The following is a 16,982-nucleotide window of genomic DNA, read 5'->3' on the forward strand; positions in this document are numbered from 1 at the left end:
AGCTCATAAATGTTGAACCATGAGCCAAGCTTGACATAAGGTTTGTCAGATTTGTAATGAGACCAGGAATCCGGGGCACTTGTCTCTGATATTACTGCAGTGACACATGTACCTGACAATATAATGGTGTCTCCATTTACAGCGTGAGGTAATGGGTAACTGGTGGTCTAGGGACATCGTTCTGGCAAACACTCTAAACACCACGGTATAATTTTTTAATGATCATCTTCTTCCTACCTTTACCTCAGAGGAGCACCAGCATTATACCAAGGAATCCTGCCTAGAATTAACACTCCACGGTCACCCTGTTAAGCACAGTGGCGTAGAAGATCACGTTCACCAGTTCTAAAATGGCATTCCTGCCACAAACTATAAAATGATGCTTTTCTCTTCTTAAATTGCAACATGGTTTTAAGCTGAGCCCTTTCACACTAACTCTCTGCTCCTGCTGTCCTCCTGCATTCAGAGCTCCCAGAGATGTCCATGTGCACACTGTCTACAAAAGGAATGCAGTGTCCCTGGGCTCTTCGTGTCATTCTCAAAGGAAATTTGTACAGCCCAGTGGTAAACTGTTGGAAACAGGGGCTCCTAATGGAAACACTGACACAGCCTGACCGGAGTTATATAATGGCTTATTAAACAATCTCACTCGGTGCATCAAAGTCATGAAACTGATTACATCATGATATACTGCACTGGGGATATTTCCTATTAAGTCACTAGTAACTTGCTTTTATTCATATTAATTTATAATCATATTATTAATATAATTTTATTAACTCCCTACATTATTTCTAAACCAGCTTTTCTGGTAAAGAGATGGTATGTCATCGGTTCTCAAACTTCCTTGCACCACGACCCCTTCTGTCAACGCAAATTACTACATGGCCCCAGGAGTGGGAACTGAAGCCCGAGCTTGCTGCCCTGGGTTAGAATCATAGAATATGAGGGTTGGAAGGGACCTCAGGACGTCATCTAGTCCAACTCCCAGCTCAAAGCCGGACCAATCCTCAATTTTTGCCCTGATCTCTAAATGGCTCCCCTCAAGGTTTGAACTCACAACCCTGGGGGCATGTAACCTGAGCCCTGCTGCCCAGAGCTGAAGCCCTTGCAATTTGGCTTTGGCCCCAGGTAGTGGGGCTCGGGCTTCAGCTTTGGACCTGGGCCCCAGCAAATCTAACACCAGCCCTGGCGACCCCATTAAAACGGGGTCCTGACCCACAGTTTGAGAGCCCCTGTGGTTTATACATGATGGAATGGTCTAAAGGGTTCATTGGCACTTGCTTAGGAGGATGTGTATGACTTGCAATAAGGCAGCTCTTCTAAATGAATTTTCTTAAATTCTTAACCCTGTGCTATACTATCCGTGTATTTTCTATTTACCTACTTGCCTGAGCTCCATTTTATATGCCTGCTTGCAATCCAACATGCAAGGAACCACAGGAAGTTATCTACCAGAATCCTGGTTTATTTACTTAGGAGTTTACAGTAGCTGAGCAATTGACATCTCTTGCCGCTCCTGGTGTATTTTGTGTATCTAATACTTATTATTATCTTTGTAGAACCCCAGCTGAAAGGAATTGTGACAAGGTTATTCAGCCAGCAGGAATACTTCTTGCAGATGCACCCAGATGGTACGATTGATGGGACCAAGGACGAAAACAGCGACTACAGTAAGGAAAATTAGCCTTCTTTGCAACCCGATGATAAATGAAATGCATCACCTAGTGGGTCTCACTTGTAAGCCTTCATTTTTGAAAAGATCAAATTAGGAAGAAGCCAGCTGCTCTCAGCCGTTTATTTCCATCGGCGCGTCCCCTTTAAATCTCTCCTTTATTATTTTCACACATTGTTGTTCCCCCCGCCCACCTCTCTCTAACACTACAACAACCATCTGGGGTGTAGAGAAGAATAAAAATGCGTGGTTTGAATTCTTGCCAGAAGAGAGAGGAGTGATATTTGCACAGATGCTATGCATGTGGGAGAAGGATGTAGGGATTGTTTCCTTCAGGGATAAAAGGAAAGTGATCTTCAAGGAAAACATCTAAAACCTAACTAGACTTAGGAACCTGGGAATTGCCAGAATGGATCAAACCAAGAATCTGTCCATTCCAGTACCCCATCTCTGACCCTGGCCATTATAAGTTGCTTCTGAAGAGACCCTGCAGTGGGCAATGATGAGACAACCTGTCTCCAGGGAAAGTTTCCTCTGGGAACCCCACGCTTAGAGGCTGACAGAAGTTACCCAGATCCTTCTATAGACGGCAAGGTCTGGAGCAAAGTTTGATGCTGATTTTTTTCATGCAGCAGTCAGCAAGCCGCTGTCATTCGTGGGAGACCACGTTGGATGTCAGCACTCCCCAGTGGCCCATTGCCCTCTGCAAGAGATGGCACAAAACATTTTTGTCCCAGGAGGTGCTGGGTGCCCTCAGCTCCCGTTGGGACCACGCTGAAGGATTAGGCCCCAGAGGAGATGCAAAGTGTCATCTATGGCATCAGATCTACCCTCTCTGTGGGACTCAGGAGTCCTTCTGAGAGGACAACACACGTGGCAGTACCTTTGCTCTCACTAACTGCAGCAAGTAGGGCAGGGCTGAACCTTGTCCCTATGCAGGGAGTCTGAAATCTGCAGCAGCGTTCACAGAAGGATGTCACGTCTGGCACATTCCCAAAGGGACGGGAGTTCTCAGTTGTTAATAGTCGGAGCAGAAGCTGATGTCGAGGGGGGCTCGACAAAGATAAAGTCCCCCACTAAGGGTCCATCTACATTGCAGCTGGGAGGGTGCTTCCCAGGGCAGGCAGACACATGTACTAGCTGTGCTTGAGCTGGTGCACTGAAAATAGCAGGATAGCTCAGACTAGCCTGGACAGCGGTTTGGGCTAGCCACCCACATATGTGCCTAGGGACCCAGGCCTGTTTGTCCTTGGGTGGCTAGCCCGAGCGGCCATGCACGCTATCCCCACTTAGGCTGCTACTTTGACCAGCGCTAGGACACCTCGATCTCCCCGCGCCGGGAAGCACGTGTCCAGCAGCAGTGTAGACGTACTCTTATGGAGGGATAATCCAGTCTGCTTAATCCAGGGATCAATCCTGTCATCCTTCCTCAGACAGAACTCCTAGCGAACCCCCTGGAGGCCCTTCCTGAGTAAAGACTGCAGGGTTTGAGCTGTCAGTGGGGCCTGTTGGCTCCAGCACTGGCTAGGCAGCAGTTCCACAGGCACAGTTTGACTAGCCGTCGGTGACGTGAGGCTGTGCCCAAAACGGCGACGGGTCAGCAGGGTCACCGTGGCAGGAGTAGCACCTTTAACACGAGTAGGGCACTTATTCGCCTCCGTTCAGCCACGGTTCGAGCACAGCTAGAGTCCTACCTTTTGCTTCGGGAGCCAGGTCATGGGGTGATGCCTGCAGAGGCCAGCAGCTGAAATAACAGAAGATTTGGGAAACATCCCTTATTGAAAACAAAGAACCCCCCCTGCCCCCAATCCAAAGGCTGTACTCAGCAGACACCCAGCAGTATCTCACTGTAAGGGATAGGGCCTGATTCTGCTCTCTCACTGGGGTTTTACCACTGTGTAGGGCCTTTGATTTCAGGGAAGCTCCTCCGGCCTTACATCAGAGGATGAAAGAGATGAAACACTCATGTCCTTAGGGTTTTGCAGCTACTGCCGTACAATGCGAACAGGACTGATAAGTGAAGAGGCTGGTCCTGCAGCCCATACTTGCAAGCAGCCCAGACTCATGGGAAGACATCAGTGGGTCTGCTCTTGTAAGCAAGGACTACTCCAGTGAGTAAGGGTTGCAGGATTGGGCCCTATGACTTATGGGAGAGGTTAAGGCAATTAGGTATCTCAGTCAGGGGAAAAGAAGGCTCAGAAGGCATATCCGTCAACACACATGCCCAGGACTGGGAGAGAAGACTGGGATTAATTGTTCTCATCAGTCAGTGAGGATGGGACAAAAAAATAAGGGTTAAAACTGAAACTCAGATGAATCTAGGTAAATGTTGGAGAGCTGCCCTGCAGTGGCCCACCCAGATTGGCAAGGGGGACCGCACTGATGGTACTCACTGCCGTGAAAATGGTCGGACCAGGGTTTAGGCCCAGATAGTCAGCAATAGTAGAAACAATTAATGCATCAACATTTCATATAATAATGCCAGCAGCCTTTCTGATCCTGTTACGTTACAAATAATAGCAAAAATGCCATCGTGCATGAGAGAGAGGTCGCCTCTTTGAGTCCCAGTGGCTGTGTGGCATCCAGCAATAGTTACCTTTTGTAACGTATCGGGGAGGAAGTGGCTGCGATGCTTAAATCAATAGGATGGCAGTAAAATGGGGCATTGAAGGGTCTTGTCCTTTCCTGCTGCCTGGCACCACTTCCAGAAGGCACAGAGGACTCAGGTCATGGAGACACGGGAGTCCCGGTTGGCTCCTCCTGAGAGACTTTATTCCTTGGCTAGCAGTGATCTGATGGAGGACGGGCTGCAGGTTTCTGGGATACAGTGAGAACTGGAACTTTTACAACCCTCCCTAAGGTCATCCTTGAAAGCGAGTTACAGACTTTTCCCTGTAACTGCAAATCCCTGGAGATGTTTGTAACTCTGCTTCTAGTGTAAAGGGGTGAGGGGCACTAGCTGACAATGAAAACAGGGAACATGGGCCACATGGAAAGGTGACCTCCAGTAACAGTTGCTTTCCCCTGTTCTTCTTCCAACTGCAGCCCTCTTCAATCTAATTCCTGTGGGCCTTCGTGTGGTGGCGATCCAGGGGGTGAAGGCAGGTCTCTACGTCGCCATGAATGGCGAGGGATATCTCTACAGCTCAGTAAGTACATTGCCTGGTTTGATGATTTCAGAGCTGGTTTTTGAGTGCATTGCTATGTTGGGAACACTTCGGACAACCTGGCACAGTAGGAGCTGTCATAAGTTCCACTGTGAAATAGACTCTTCCCTGTCCTTAGCAACCACCTCCAACTATCTCCATGTAGTTTCAGGGCAGTATTCTTCGACCTTTAGTTGAAGGCACACATCTGTTTGCTCCTTTGGATGGTCACTTAACTCAGGTCTTGCTGTGTTAGGTTACTGAATCTGCTGGATCTGATCTGGTTTTACATCAGTGCGACCACACATTGCCTTCACAGAGATACCCTGATATATGCCAGTGTACCTGATAATAATAGGTCCTGTTCTCCACCCCACAGTAATTCTGCTTATTTCAATGGAGTTATTCTGGATTTAACCCAATGTAACTGAGCAGAATGTCTCTGTATATGAGTGGTCTTTTTAACACAGTATGAAAGATCTGTGGGACACATTTTACTGATGAATTCTCCAGTAACTTTCTTAGATGGCATTAAAAAGCATGAGGTTATTCATCAGATTCTCATTTGAAGTAAATCACTGATTCACAATGATTTACTAAATAAGGCAGTTCTTTGCTAGAAATATTTTACGCTTGAATTAACTTCACACTAGTGCTATGTGACAAGGAAATTGTTGTTGATACATTTTCCATTCGGATATTTGTAGAGTCTATGGGTCAGACTCTGACCTCGCTAACTCCAGTGTGGATCAAGAGTACTGTAATTCTGCTGTTACTCTGACTTAAAAACGTGTGTGTGTGGCTGGGGTGGGAGATTGAGGATAGAACCACTGAATAGGAAATAGCATAGTTTGGTTTTAGGTATCTGGCTAATTGATCTGTAATGTGGCTATCGCCATAATCGCTAGGACCAAAGGTGGCACTTAAACCACTAGTTGATGCAGAGCTGCCTCTAGTTACCTCCCGACCGAAGGACAGCACGTTTGCTATCACATGGGCTGAAACATATCTGGGGTCCTCTTGTCCCACCACCCTGGAATCTTAGGAATTCTTGTCAGAGCAGGTACTGTAGGACTGAATGCGAACCTGTGTCTCGTGACTTGAAGGAGAAAATGTGGCACCACTGAACACATTTCAGAGTAGTAGCCATGTTAGTCTGTATTCACAAAAAAGAAAAGGAGGACTTGTGGCACCTTAGAGACTAACAAGTTTATTTGAGCATAAGCTTTCGTGAGCTACAGCTCACTTCATTGGATGCATTCCACCACACCACTGAACACGTTTGCTTTCCCAATGAGTACAAGGTGCCCAGTGGGTCTGTGGCTCTTACGCATATTTTCCTCCTTCTGGGAGCTGTCAATCAACTTCTCCTGTAGTTTCCTCTGTGCCGTTCTGTTTGCGAGATGAAATCACTTTGTGGATGTCTGTGTAAGTGCTGTGGGATCAGAGCTCAGACCCTGGATTAGCCTCTTCGCATGCTGTAATCACAGTTGGAGCAGTCCGGAGTGTAAACAGCCTTGTCACCCCCTAGCTCTTCTCTGACCAGGTTCCTTATAGTATGATCTCGACAGGACAAAGCGCTCCAGTTTTAAACCACTCAAATAACTGTTATTTCCCCTTCTTACCTTGCGGGGCAAAATGTCAAAGAAGTGCCGGGCTGGAAGGGAACTTGAGAGATCACCTCGTCCATTCCCTGTGCCTCGCCACTGAGGAGGCATGATTACATATACCTACGCCCGTCCCAGAGAGGTCTTCTCTCTAATCTGTTCTTAAAAACTTGCTTCAGACTAAGCCAATTCCTCCTTGCCCTACCCTTGGTAGACATGGAGAACTATTGATCACTGTCCCCTTTATGACATCCCTTTTATATTTGTCCCTCCTGAGCCCTCTCTGCTCAAGACTGAGGCAATGTCTACACTACCACTTACGTTGGCAAAACTTTTGTTGCTCAGGGGTGTGAAAAAAACACCCTCCCCCCAAATGATATAAGTTGTGCCGGCATAAGCGCTTGTGTGCACAGCACTGTCTCCTGCCGCCGTAGCTACTGCCGTTTGTTGAGGTGGTTTTATTATGTCGACAGGAGAGCTCTCCCGCTAGCATAGAGTGGCTGTGTGAGCGATCTGACAGCAGCACTGCTGCATCAGTACAGCTGCGCTACTGTAAGTTCGCTAGTGTAGATGTGGTCTAAACATGCCCCGTTCGTTCAACCTTTCTTCATAGGTCAGGTTTCCTAAACCTTTTATCATGTTTGTTGCTCTCCTCTGGATTCTCTCCAGTTTTCCACATCCTTTTTAAAGTGTGCTGTCCAAAACTAGATGCAGTACTCCATCCGAGGCCCCACCAGTACCGAGCAGTGCAGAACAGCTACCTCCCATGTCTTACCTAGGGCGCTCTGCCATAGCCTGATGGAGCTCACTGTTAGGAGATTACAAGTCAGTCTGCTAGTGTGGCTGGGTATTTGGGGATCGCTTTTTAGTTTTCAGAACTGGGTAGCTGTCAAGACCAAGAGAGGGCTAGATCAGTCAGCTCTCTGGTATGCCAGAAACGTCCCTTTCTTTCACAGCTCAGTACATTTAAGTATAAATTAAGTCTAATCAGTTGTGTCCCTTTAAATAAATCTGTTCAATTTACCATGATACTGACCTTCTTTGTAAAGCACTTAGAGATCCATGGACGAAAAGAGCTATATAAGAGCTTGGTGTTGGTATTATTATTTATTATTACTGTTGGTGTGGTTACCAATATAAATAGTTTACTTAATTGCAAACTCTTTGGGATCAGGACCATCCTGTTTTGGATCTGTGTCTGCACACTGCCCAGTGCAATAGGCCCTGATCCATGACTGGGTCTCCTGGGCATTGCGGTAATGCAAATAACTAATTCTTGAGATAAACTGTACAGGGTACATGGATTGTGTGACTTAATCAGAAGTGGCATTCTGCGCAATAGAATCCCTACTTCTGAACGGGGCCCTTCAGAGAAGCTAGAGCTCAGAATTCTTGGCAGAGTAAAAGAATTACAAGGAGGGAGAGCAGTTAAGAGCTTTGTAAATACAGCTGGTTGGAAAACTCAGACAGAAATGGGGAAAAATGTTCCTGGAATCTTTCAGAATTGTGTCCATTTTTTTGACCAGCTCCATCCACAAATATGGGAAGCAATCCAGGACAAATGATTCAGGAAGAGCTAAGGGGCAGCAGCCCCAGACAACAGGAATTGCAGACAAGAAGGCTCTCTCAGTGACACTCGTGAGGTCGTGTGAAGGATTGAGGAGGAGCCGGAGGGAGACAGGGAAGGCCAGAAAAGGAGGTGGTGGCTGGGAGGCAGGATGGAGTGCCTTAAAAACAAGGAGGAGCTTTCCCTTCAATCAAACAAATTCCCTTACAATTAGTGGGCCAGATCGTCCGGTGCTGCAGATGAGTACAGCCTAATGGAACGCTGCTGATTTACACCAGCTGAGGATTTGGCCCAGTACCTCCAGCTGAGAGCTTTACTCTGATTCTATTACCCTGATATTACACTAAGAATCCACCAGAATGGTCAGGGGTTAGCAGGACGGCTGGCATGGGCATGGTTACATGCTGTGGTTTTGATGGTTTTCAGCTGTGTCTGCCACAATAAGAATTAAATTGTTTCTTTCATGAACAAAACGTCACGGGGAAGCAAACTCCTGTGTGCTGTGCATGGATGTTCTGTGGCCCTCGCGTCCCAAGGGGACGTGGCTCACGGGCCTGGCTTCCCTCCCACTCCAGCTCTCTGCTGGGCTGACTCCATTGTCTCGGGGGAGCTATGACTGACTGACAACAGCGTAGGCAGGCGTCTTCCATGGGCTTTGGACCAGGCCTGAAGTGAGAGGGAAATGGGGCCTGGTATTTAGAGCTGGGATGGCTCGGTCGTCTTAACAGCAAGGACTGTAGGTTGAAATGCCTCTAAGCATCAAAAACAAAGGATTGAACCAAGGGCTGTAGCTGGATTGAATTAAACTGTTAATGACTCCACCGTATCTCAACTGCAGCTGCTGCTTCTCACAAGGGGCAGGGGTCAGCATGTGGCTCCTGTGTATGGCTCTTAAAGGCTCCTTCAGATCCTGTCTCCCATACTAACCACTGTGTCTTTACTCTTTTGCTTATAAAACCACAAGACACAGCTTTTCTCCGCCTGTGGCATGTTTAACTTGCAGACAGGCACATGCCTGGTTTCTCTAGGGCAGTGACCAGTGATTTGGAATAAGGGGCTAATACTTCTTGTTGACTTTGTTCACTCACCCAGCTCCACCCTGCCCTCTGATTCGTCTCCCCTGGATTTATCTGAGCCCTGTCGCTGGTTCCAAATAAACCAGCTGGCCAGGGAAATGCTTCCTCCTTCTCTCTCAGGAGACTAAATTCTCTGCTGTAAATGGGCAGCGCTCCGCTGACTTCCATAGCGTTCCATCTGCTTACACCAGAAAAGAATCTGGCCTGGGAATTGCTCTACCAAATCAGGCCAGGGCTTCAGGTAGAGGCTGGGTTAGTTGGTCTCTGCCAGCATCAGCTGCGTTAGAGGAAGATGCAAGAAGCCCGTTCGAGTGCAACTTTCGCATAACCAGCCCTCAAGGGAAGTACCTTCCCCAACCCATGTCAGTTAGGGCCAGGCAACAGAAGGACTTACAACTCTTAACCATATCTGTTTACCCTGCCTAATGCCATTAGAGATGCGGTCATAAGCCATATAAATGTGCAATCCTCTTTTGAATCCTACTGAGCTCTTGGCCTCAGTGATATCTTGTGGCAGAGAGTTCCATAGGTTAATAATGCATTTGGGTTCATTTGTTGAGCGGGGAGGGGTACTACTCAGGGGAGAAGTGAAGGAAATTATGTAGAATTTCCCATTGCCTGAGGTCTTGAACAGGCAGAATTCAGTCCTGGGCCACTAACAGGTTTTCTGCATTTAAACATCACAAGAGTAAAGCCCAATGTCTTGTGGCTTAGAAATTGGACACTTTTCCCATCAGAAAGTAAAGACTCCCAAATTCTCACTGAGGGACCAATACTTGCTTCTAGGCCTGGAAAGATCCAACATTTCAAATTCTTTAGTCATCACACATTTTGGTATAGAAAAGTTGGACTTCCTCTGTACCCTGTTTGCATGGATTCACGGACTGCTTTCTGAGAAGCGCTGATCGCTGATGCTGAAAACTGTTGGAGCTCTGGGTGCTGAGCACCTGTGAAAATCAGGCCCTGGTTAATTAAGGCATCTGGCTTTTCAGAGAGAGGAATGTAAAATCTAGTCCCCAGAACATGTTCACAAACTCTCCAGCCTGTGCCCTAGGGAGTTTTCCTATGATGTGGGGTAGCTGCAAACAACGTGAAAGTGCATAAAGGTTTTCTCAGCGTCTGTTTAAGAGAATGCCATCACCCACCCCTGTATTCTCCTCTCGCGACTCAGACATTCAGCCCAGACACATGCTGATAGCGGTTTATACCACACCCACATGTATTCAATAGATACAAATAGGATAAAGTACAGTTCTTGAGCCACTACTTAGGCTACATCTACCCCAGCTCTGACACTGACTCCTCAGTGACCTTGGAAAAGTCACGTAACCTCTAACTCTTAGGCTCCCCAGCTGTAGAATGGAGTATCTGTGTTCCTCACAGGGGTGTGGTGCAGATGAAGTAGTTAATAAGCTCCTTGGGGCAGGGACCATCTTTTTGCTCTGTGTTCGTACAGCACCTAGCATAGCGGGGTTCTGGTCCATGACTGGAGCTTGTTGGCACTGTGATAATACAAACAATGTCTGCAATGTGCTTTGCAAGTGAAAAGTGCCGAGCATTGTTCTTTTACAGTGAAAGCCCACATGGAGCAAAAGTACCTCTTCAGGCTCCTTGGATTGCTCAGCATATACGGAAATTCTCTCTCTCTCTCTGTTGTGTATAATTCAGTGGAGTTAGAGGTGGGACCAGTCTGGTCCCAAGTACATAACACTTCTGTTTCCACTGGATAGAATGAACCGCCATAACACATTCCCCGTCGTTTAACTCGGAATTCTAATAATTTTTGAAATGGGAAATTGTAATCCATTATTTATTGGAAAGATGATGAAAACTCTAACAGACTTGCCATGAAGAAAACCTGGGCTTCTTACAAGGGTGCAGTGTGTGTTTATCAGATAAAATGTGTCGTTTGAAATGCAGGGAATTACTGCTCAGATCCATGCAAAGATCATTGCTAATGAAGGAATGAGGATTATGCACAATAAAAAAACCTGAACAACAACAAACGCCCATGTCACCTTACGCGCTCTATGTATCTTTCATTTCTACTCGTTCTACGCCTTTTTATTCTGTTCTAGCCTTTTGCATAACAAACATGTCTTGCATAATAATAAACAAGCATCCAGGGAATTTTGTATATTAACAGGGCTTTTATCTTCCTGTATTGTCATAACTGTTTTACCATGGCTCCTCTAGGTTATTACAATATTATCTATGCTATTTCAAGGTCATCAGCTAAAATCAATTGGCACTACATTGCTCCTGTAATTGGCTGGTGTATCTTTTAACACTGAAGTATGTGCCACTTTTGACCTCTAGTGGTTATACTTTACTTAATCCCCGCAAAAGGTCTGTACTGTTAAACCTGCCAACTAGGCACAGTAACCACATACTTCCCCATGTCCCATAAACAAATTCAGCCTTGCATACTACAGTGCTTGTGGTGTGAGAGGTTCTGTTGGGAAAAGTTATTTGATTCCTGCCTTGTATTGGATGTCCCTGAAGTGTAGCTTCTGATCAGCCCCTGCGGGGCTCGGCTCTCTCGGGGCACGGAACCTTGTAAGCACAGCTGTCAGTAGTACAGTGGTTATTTTTTCTTTGAGGTGCTTCCACAGATGTTGCTTTGTCTCCATTATGCAGAAGTTTTGTAATGCTCCAATGTTCGGCTCTGTTAATCTCTGCCGGTGCATAGAGAAAGGCAGGTGATGCCAGGGATCTCAAGTGCTAACTGGCCAGTTAGGACATGGCAGATGCGCGTACAGAGTTATGACTGATGGTCTTTAAAAAGGGATCTGACCTGACTTGGCAAGCGCAGCTCTTCTGCTCTCCAGACAAGGAGGGATTGACAGGACATTGTAATCCCGTAACTCCTCATTTCACTTCTCAGTCGAGGGACCTGTATTCTAACAATACATCGAGCATAGTGCTGGGCAGGAGGCTCAAGAAGTAGGATCAGCACTGTGCTGCCCAATGCATCTGGCTTTTCAGATGAACTAGTTTTAAACCTACTTTCCAGCTGGAGTGGTTGGTTATTCAAGGGAGAGCCAAGGCTTCCGTGATGCTGTTTCAGAGGACAAGGACAGTAGTAGCAGGACATAACTCTGATTTCCTGGCTGGCTATTCCGTCTCATTTAATAATAGCGCAGATTGAGGGATTAATGTACATGGGGGCATCATCCTCTCCCCCTGCAGGTTGAGAATAATTCCCACTGAGTTCAGGGGCATTATTCCAATCCAAGGGCAAGCAGCAGTAGAGAACTGGGCCCCTTTCACATTTAGTCCCAGTGCAAAGCACTTAAGTGCATGTATATACACCACTTGCATGGAAATACTTTGTCAGAATATATAGTTCTATTGAAATGGAAATTGCAAAATCAGGGTGATTTTTCCAGAATTTCATTTTAGAACAAGAACGGGGGGGGGGGGAGGGAGAGGGGTCTGACAAGATTGAAATGTCCCATTTTGACATTTTTGGAATCAAAAGTTTTGATTTTTCATCTTGAAGTTACTTTGTTTTGATTTTTTAAAAATTAGGCATTATAATATAATGCAAAATAACAGGCAACTCAATTTTTTCAAAGTTTCCCTTTTGAGATGTTCAGTTTCATTCCAATTTGAAATGAAGCCAAATCTTGAAATATTTCATGAGCTGGAAGTTCCGTTCTCCACATTGCCCTGAATCTGTGGGATTCAAGCCATCAGTGGTATTTAAGCACGTGTTCCCAGTGAAGCACTTGATTCAGCAAAGTACTCAAGCAGGACCCTAAAGAAATGTGCCTTTGTGTAAAGGATTCCATGTTTGCTCAGGCATTTCTCCTCAGCTATTGATATACAATCAAGTGTCTCTAACTGAGCCCTGTAGAAGGGATGAGAACAAGGCAGACATATGCTGACTTGGTCCGGAACTTTTCAACAAAAGGTTTGTGTGCCAGAAGATGCTGTTTGTTGGAACCAAAACTTTTCACGGAATCATGTTTCAATTAAACTTTCCTGGGAAAGGCTTTTCAGGCCCAGGATGGAATTTCTGATGTGTGAAGGAGAGCACTCCACCACAGGCTAGCCAAGAACCCAGGGGACAGGGCACTCACCTGTAATGTGGGAGACCCAGATTCAAGATCCTATGGTGCCTGATTCAGACCGGGGACATCAACCTGAATGCCATCCCTTTCAGTTCTGTTGGCGGGGACAGAAGGGAATGTTATGCTAGCCTAGGTCCCCCTATATTCTCCTATCTCCCCAGTTCTCCACATTCCTGCAACATCTCAAGGGCATACTGGTTTGCTGTGTTGAATTCCAGTATAATTTATACGTGGACTATTTTGCCTATGAAGGGGGTATCTATCTTCCACAAGTGAGAGCTAACCATAATTCATGGGCATCAGAGACACAACTGAAGTTAAGATCTTCCCTAGTGGTGAAAGGAGGATAAATATCACCCTTCCTGGGTACAATACTCTGTTTTATGTGGAGACAAGGTTTTAAAAAAGAGGACATATTTGACTGAGGTCAGTTCTTTCAGAACAAGTGGTTTAGATCTGTGTTCTGCTACCACTGACTTCAAAGATGGAAAGAATAGGGATAGTTTTGGCAGACACTGACGAAAGGTTTGGGGGTGAGAGCAGTCATCGACAGGTAGATGGAAAAGACCTAGGGCAGAGGGGAATAGCTTAGGGTGCAAGCCCATCTAACTAAGAGTGACAGGATGGAAATGGGCAATGAGAAACTTTTCAGTGACGAGAATTGTTTTGCTGTTGGATCAAGGGAAGCGGTAGAAGTCCAAAGTGCTTGAGATATTTGAAACTGTACTGATTAAGCCAGTGGAGAACACAGCTGTAGGGAACAGACATGGATGGGAGCCTGGACCACCTCCAGTTTCTCTGCTTCTGTGAAAGGACGTTGGTCTCGGATCTTGTCTCATCCACCCACTTACCAGAGACAAGGATAGTCAGATCAGTGGTGTTTAACTCTTAGGCCTCCTGCCTCATAGTTATTAGCCATCCTGAGCCCTTGGTACATAAGGGCCAGATCCTGATACCTTTACTGACATTGTGTGGTACCTTGTGTGCAAGTAGCTCCATTGAAATCAGTGGAGTAAAGTACAACTCGGTATGAATAATGGTTGCAGAATCTGGCGATAGGAGATTAAATGTGCTTACACAGGTCCCAGTTCAGCAAAGCACTTAAGCATGAGCCTAGGTGCTTTGATGAATCTGTGTCCCTGAGCACCCTCTGTAGTGTGGGCGTTAGCATTTAGGGCTAACGGTCACTTGGCATTTAAGTTAAATCAGCATCTTAGCCAAACTTTTCTGAGGACTAATTGTTACTGCAAGGAAAGCTCCGAGTCGACCAGCATTCTCTCAAGACAGCGCACTCTGTGCCCAGGGATAGGGCCAACAGTTCTGTTTTTACTGCTGCCAATTCGTCATTACTGTGATTTGCTGCATGTTGACAGGTTTTTTCAGTGCCGCAGAGAGCGTGGGAGAGGCAATATGCTTGTTCCCAGGGGCTTACAGTCTGTGCAGCCCAAAGGTTATCATAGAGAGAGGGGCATCTCACCAACATTAGTGCCCAAAGGCATTGTAGATCCAGAGAACACAGACGGCCAGAATGCAGCTGGGAACAGGAGGTATGCTGGTTCCTCCACGCCCCTCCTGCTACTTTCCCTTGCCTTCTGTTTGGCACAATGGAGAGGCCTCCTGTGGTCCTCCTCTCCATACGTGCTTACAACCGATGAACTAAAATCTGGGCCGATGTAACTGGATCAGACACCAGGACATTCTGCCATTTGCACAATGGTGCCCGGGAACACCCTGCCTCTGGCAAAGGGACGTACTGAACGGTGGTTTAGGAAAGGAGCTCTGTCTCTGACATACTCTCCTGAAGTCCTGGTGTCTGATCTGTATTTCACCCAGCAATTCTGTACCCAGAAAGATAACAGAGCAAATAATCAAGCAAGTAATTTGCAAATATCTCGAAGATAATAAGGTGATAATTAACAGTCAGCATGGATTTGTCAAGAGTGAATCTTGTCAAACCAACCTAATAGCTTTCTTTGTCAGGATAACAAGCATTGTGGATAAGGGGGAAGTGGTAGATGTGGAATATCTTGACTTTAGAAAGGCTTTTGGTACTGTCTTGCATGACCTTCTCATAAACAAACTAGGGAAATACAACCTAGATGGAGCTACTAGAAGGTGGGTACATAACTGGTTGGAAAACTGTTCCCAAAGAGTAGTTATCAGTGGTTCACAGTCATGCTGAAAGGGCATAACGAGTGGGGATCTGGGTCCGGTTCTGTTCAATATCTTCATCAATGATTTAAATAATGGCATAGAGAGCACACTTATAAAGTTTGCGGACGATACCAAGCTGGGAGGGGTTGTAAGTGCTTTGGAGGATAGGATTAAAATTCTAAATGATCTGAACAAACTGGAGAAATGGTGATACTCAGGCCTCAGTGGTTCAGCAGCCAAATTAGTGATCAGCATTACCAAAAAGTGCCACAGGAGTGTGAATTCATTGTTTCATTTACTATTTATATATATATAATTTCTCACAGCAAAATGACTGACCAAGTATTATTATTTTATCAGCTACAATTGGTTAATAACATAGTAAAAGCCCCCTGATTGTGATTGGTTAATAGCTTAGACTGGTTAATAATAAAATTGCACAGTGTTTTAATATCCTGTGTTGCAATGAGCTGCAGGAGACACATTAAAGAGCCACTTGCGGCTCGCAAGCCCCTGTGATTTTTACTGATCTGAAGTAAACAGGATGAAATTCAATAGGAACAGATGCGAAGTACTGTACTTCGGAAGGAACAATCAGTTGCACATGTACAGAATGGGGAATGACAGCCTAGGAAGGAGTACTGCAGAAAGGGATCTGGAAGTGATAGTGGATCACAAGCTATATGAGTCAACGGCGTAATACGGCTGTAAAAAAAAAAAGAGCCTCATTCTGGGATGTATAAACAAGACATGAGAAGTGATTCTTCTGCTTTGCTCCACGCTGATCAGGCCTCAGCTGGAGCCTTGTGTTCTGTTCCGGGCCCCACATTTCAGGAAGGAGGTGGACAAATTGGAGAAAGTCCAGAGAAGAGCAACAACAATGATTAAAGGTTTAGAAAACATGACCTGTGAGGGAAGATTAAAAAGATTGGGTTTGTTTAGTCTGGAGAAGAGATGACTGAGAGGGGACATGATAACAGTTTCAAGGACATAAAAGGTTGTTACAAGGAGGAGAGAGAAAAATTGTTCTCCTTAACCTCTAAAGATCGGACAAGAAGCAATGGGCTTAAATTGCAGTAAGGGCGGTTTAGGTTGAACATTAAGAAAAACTTACTAACTGTCAGGGTGGTTAAGCACTGGAATAAATTGCCTAGGGAGGTTGTGGAAACACTGTCATTGAAGGTTTTTAAGGACAGATTAGACAAACACCTGTCAGGGATGGTCTAGATAATACTTAGTACTGCTTTGAGTGCAGAGGACTGGACTAGATGACCTCTCAAGGTCCGTTCCAGTCCTACATGTCTATGATTCCGTGAAAACAGGATTGATGAAGTGATTGCATTTGTTGGGTATATATAATATGGGAATGCACCAGTCATGGTATTTAAATAAGAATGGCTATCGAGTGTATAACTGAATAATGGAGCTGGTTGGAGACCAGGATTTGCATTCCCTGGGAAATGCTGACATTTTGAAATTTGTTTTCATTCTGAAAAAAGTTGATTCAGAAATTTTGAAAACATTTCAAACACTTCAACAATATCAAAATATAATATAAAATATTAAATATATCCATGTTATATCATAAAACATAAATATATGACATTGAAATTTTTAATATAATGAAAAAGTAAAAGTGAAATGAGAATGTTGAAATGATTCATTTTGCCTTTATCCT

At 45.4% G+C, this 16,982-nt stretch overlaps 1 protein-coding gene across 3 annotated transcripts in view; it reads left to right on the plus strand.

The window, feature by feature from the left end:
- The window catches only part of FGF12 (fibroblast growth factor 12), a 309,214-nt gene that overhangs the window by 217,859 nt on the left and 74,373 nt on the right, over positions 1 to 16,982 (plus strand). For all 3 annotated transcript variants that reach the window (XM_038417131.2, XM_043492340.1, XM_038417130.2), the window contains exons 2-3: positions 1,563 to 1,673; positions 4,721 to 4,824. In XM_038417131.2, coding sequence (XP_038273059.1) covers positions 1,563 to 1,673; positions 4,721 to 4,824 — 215 coding nt within the window. The remainder of the gene's footprint in view (positions 1 to 1,562; positions 1,674 to 4,720; positions 4,825 to 16,982) is intronic.

Source organism: Dermochelys coriacea, chromosome 9 (assembly GCF_009764565.3).
Source record: "Dermochelys coriacea isolate rDerCor1 chromosome 9, rDerCor1.pri.v4, whole genome shotgun sequence".
Lineage (NCBI taxonomy): Eukaryota > Metazoa > Chordata > Testudines > Dermochelyidae > Dermochelys > Dermochelys coriacea.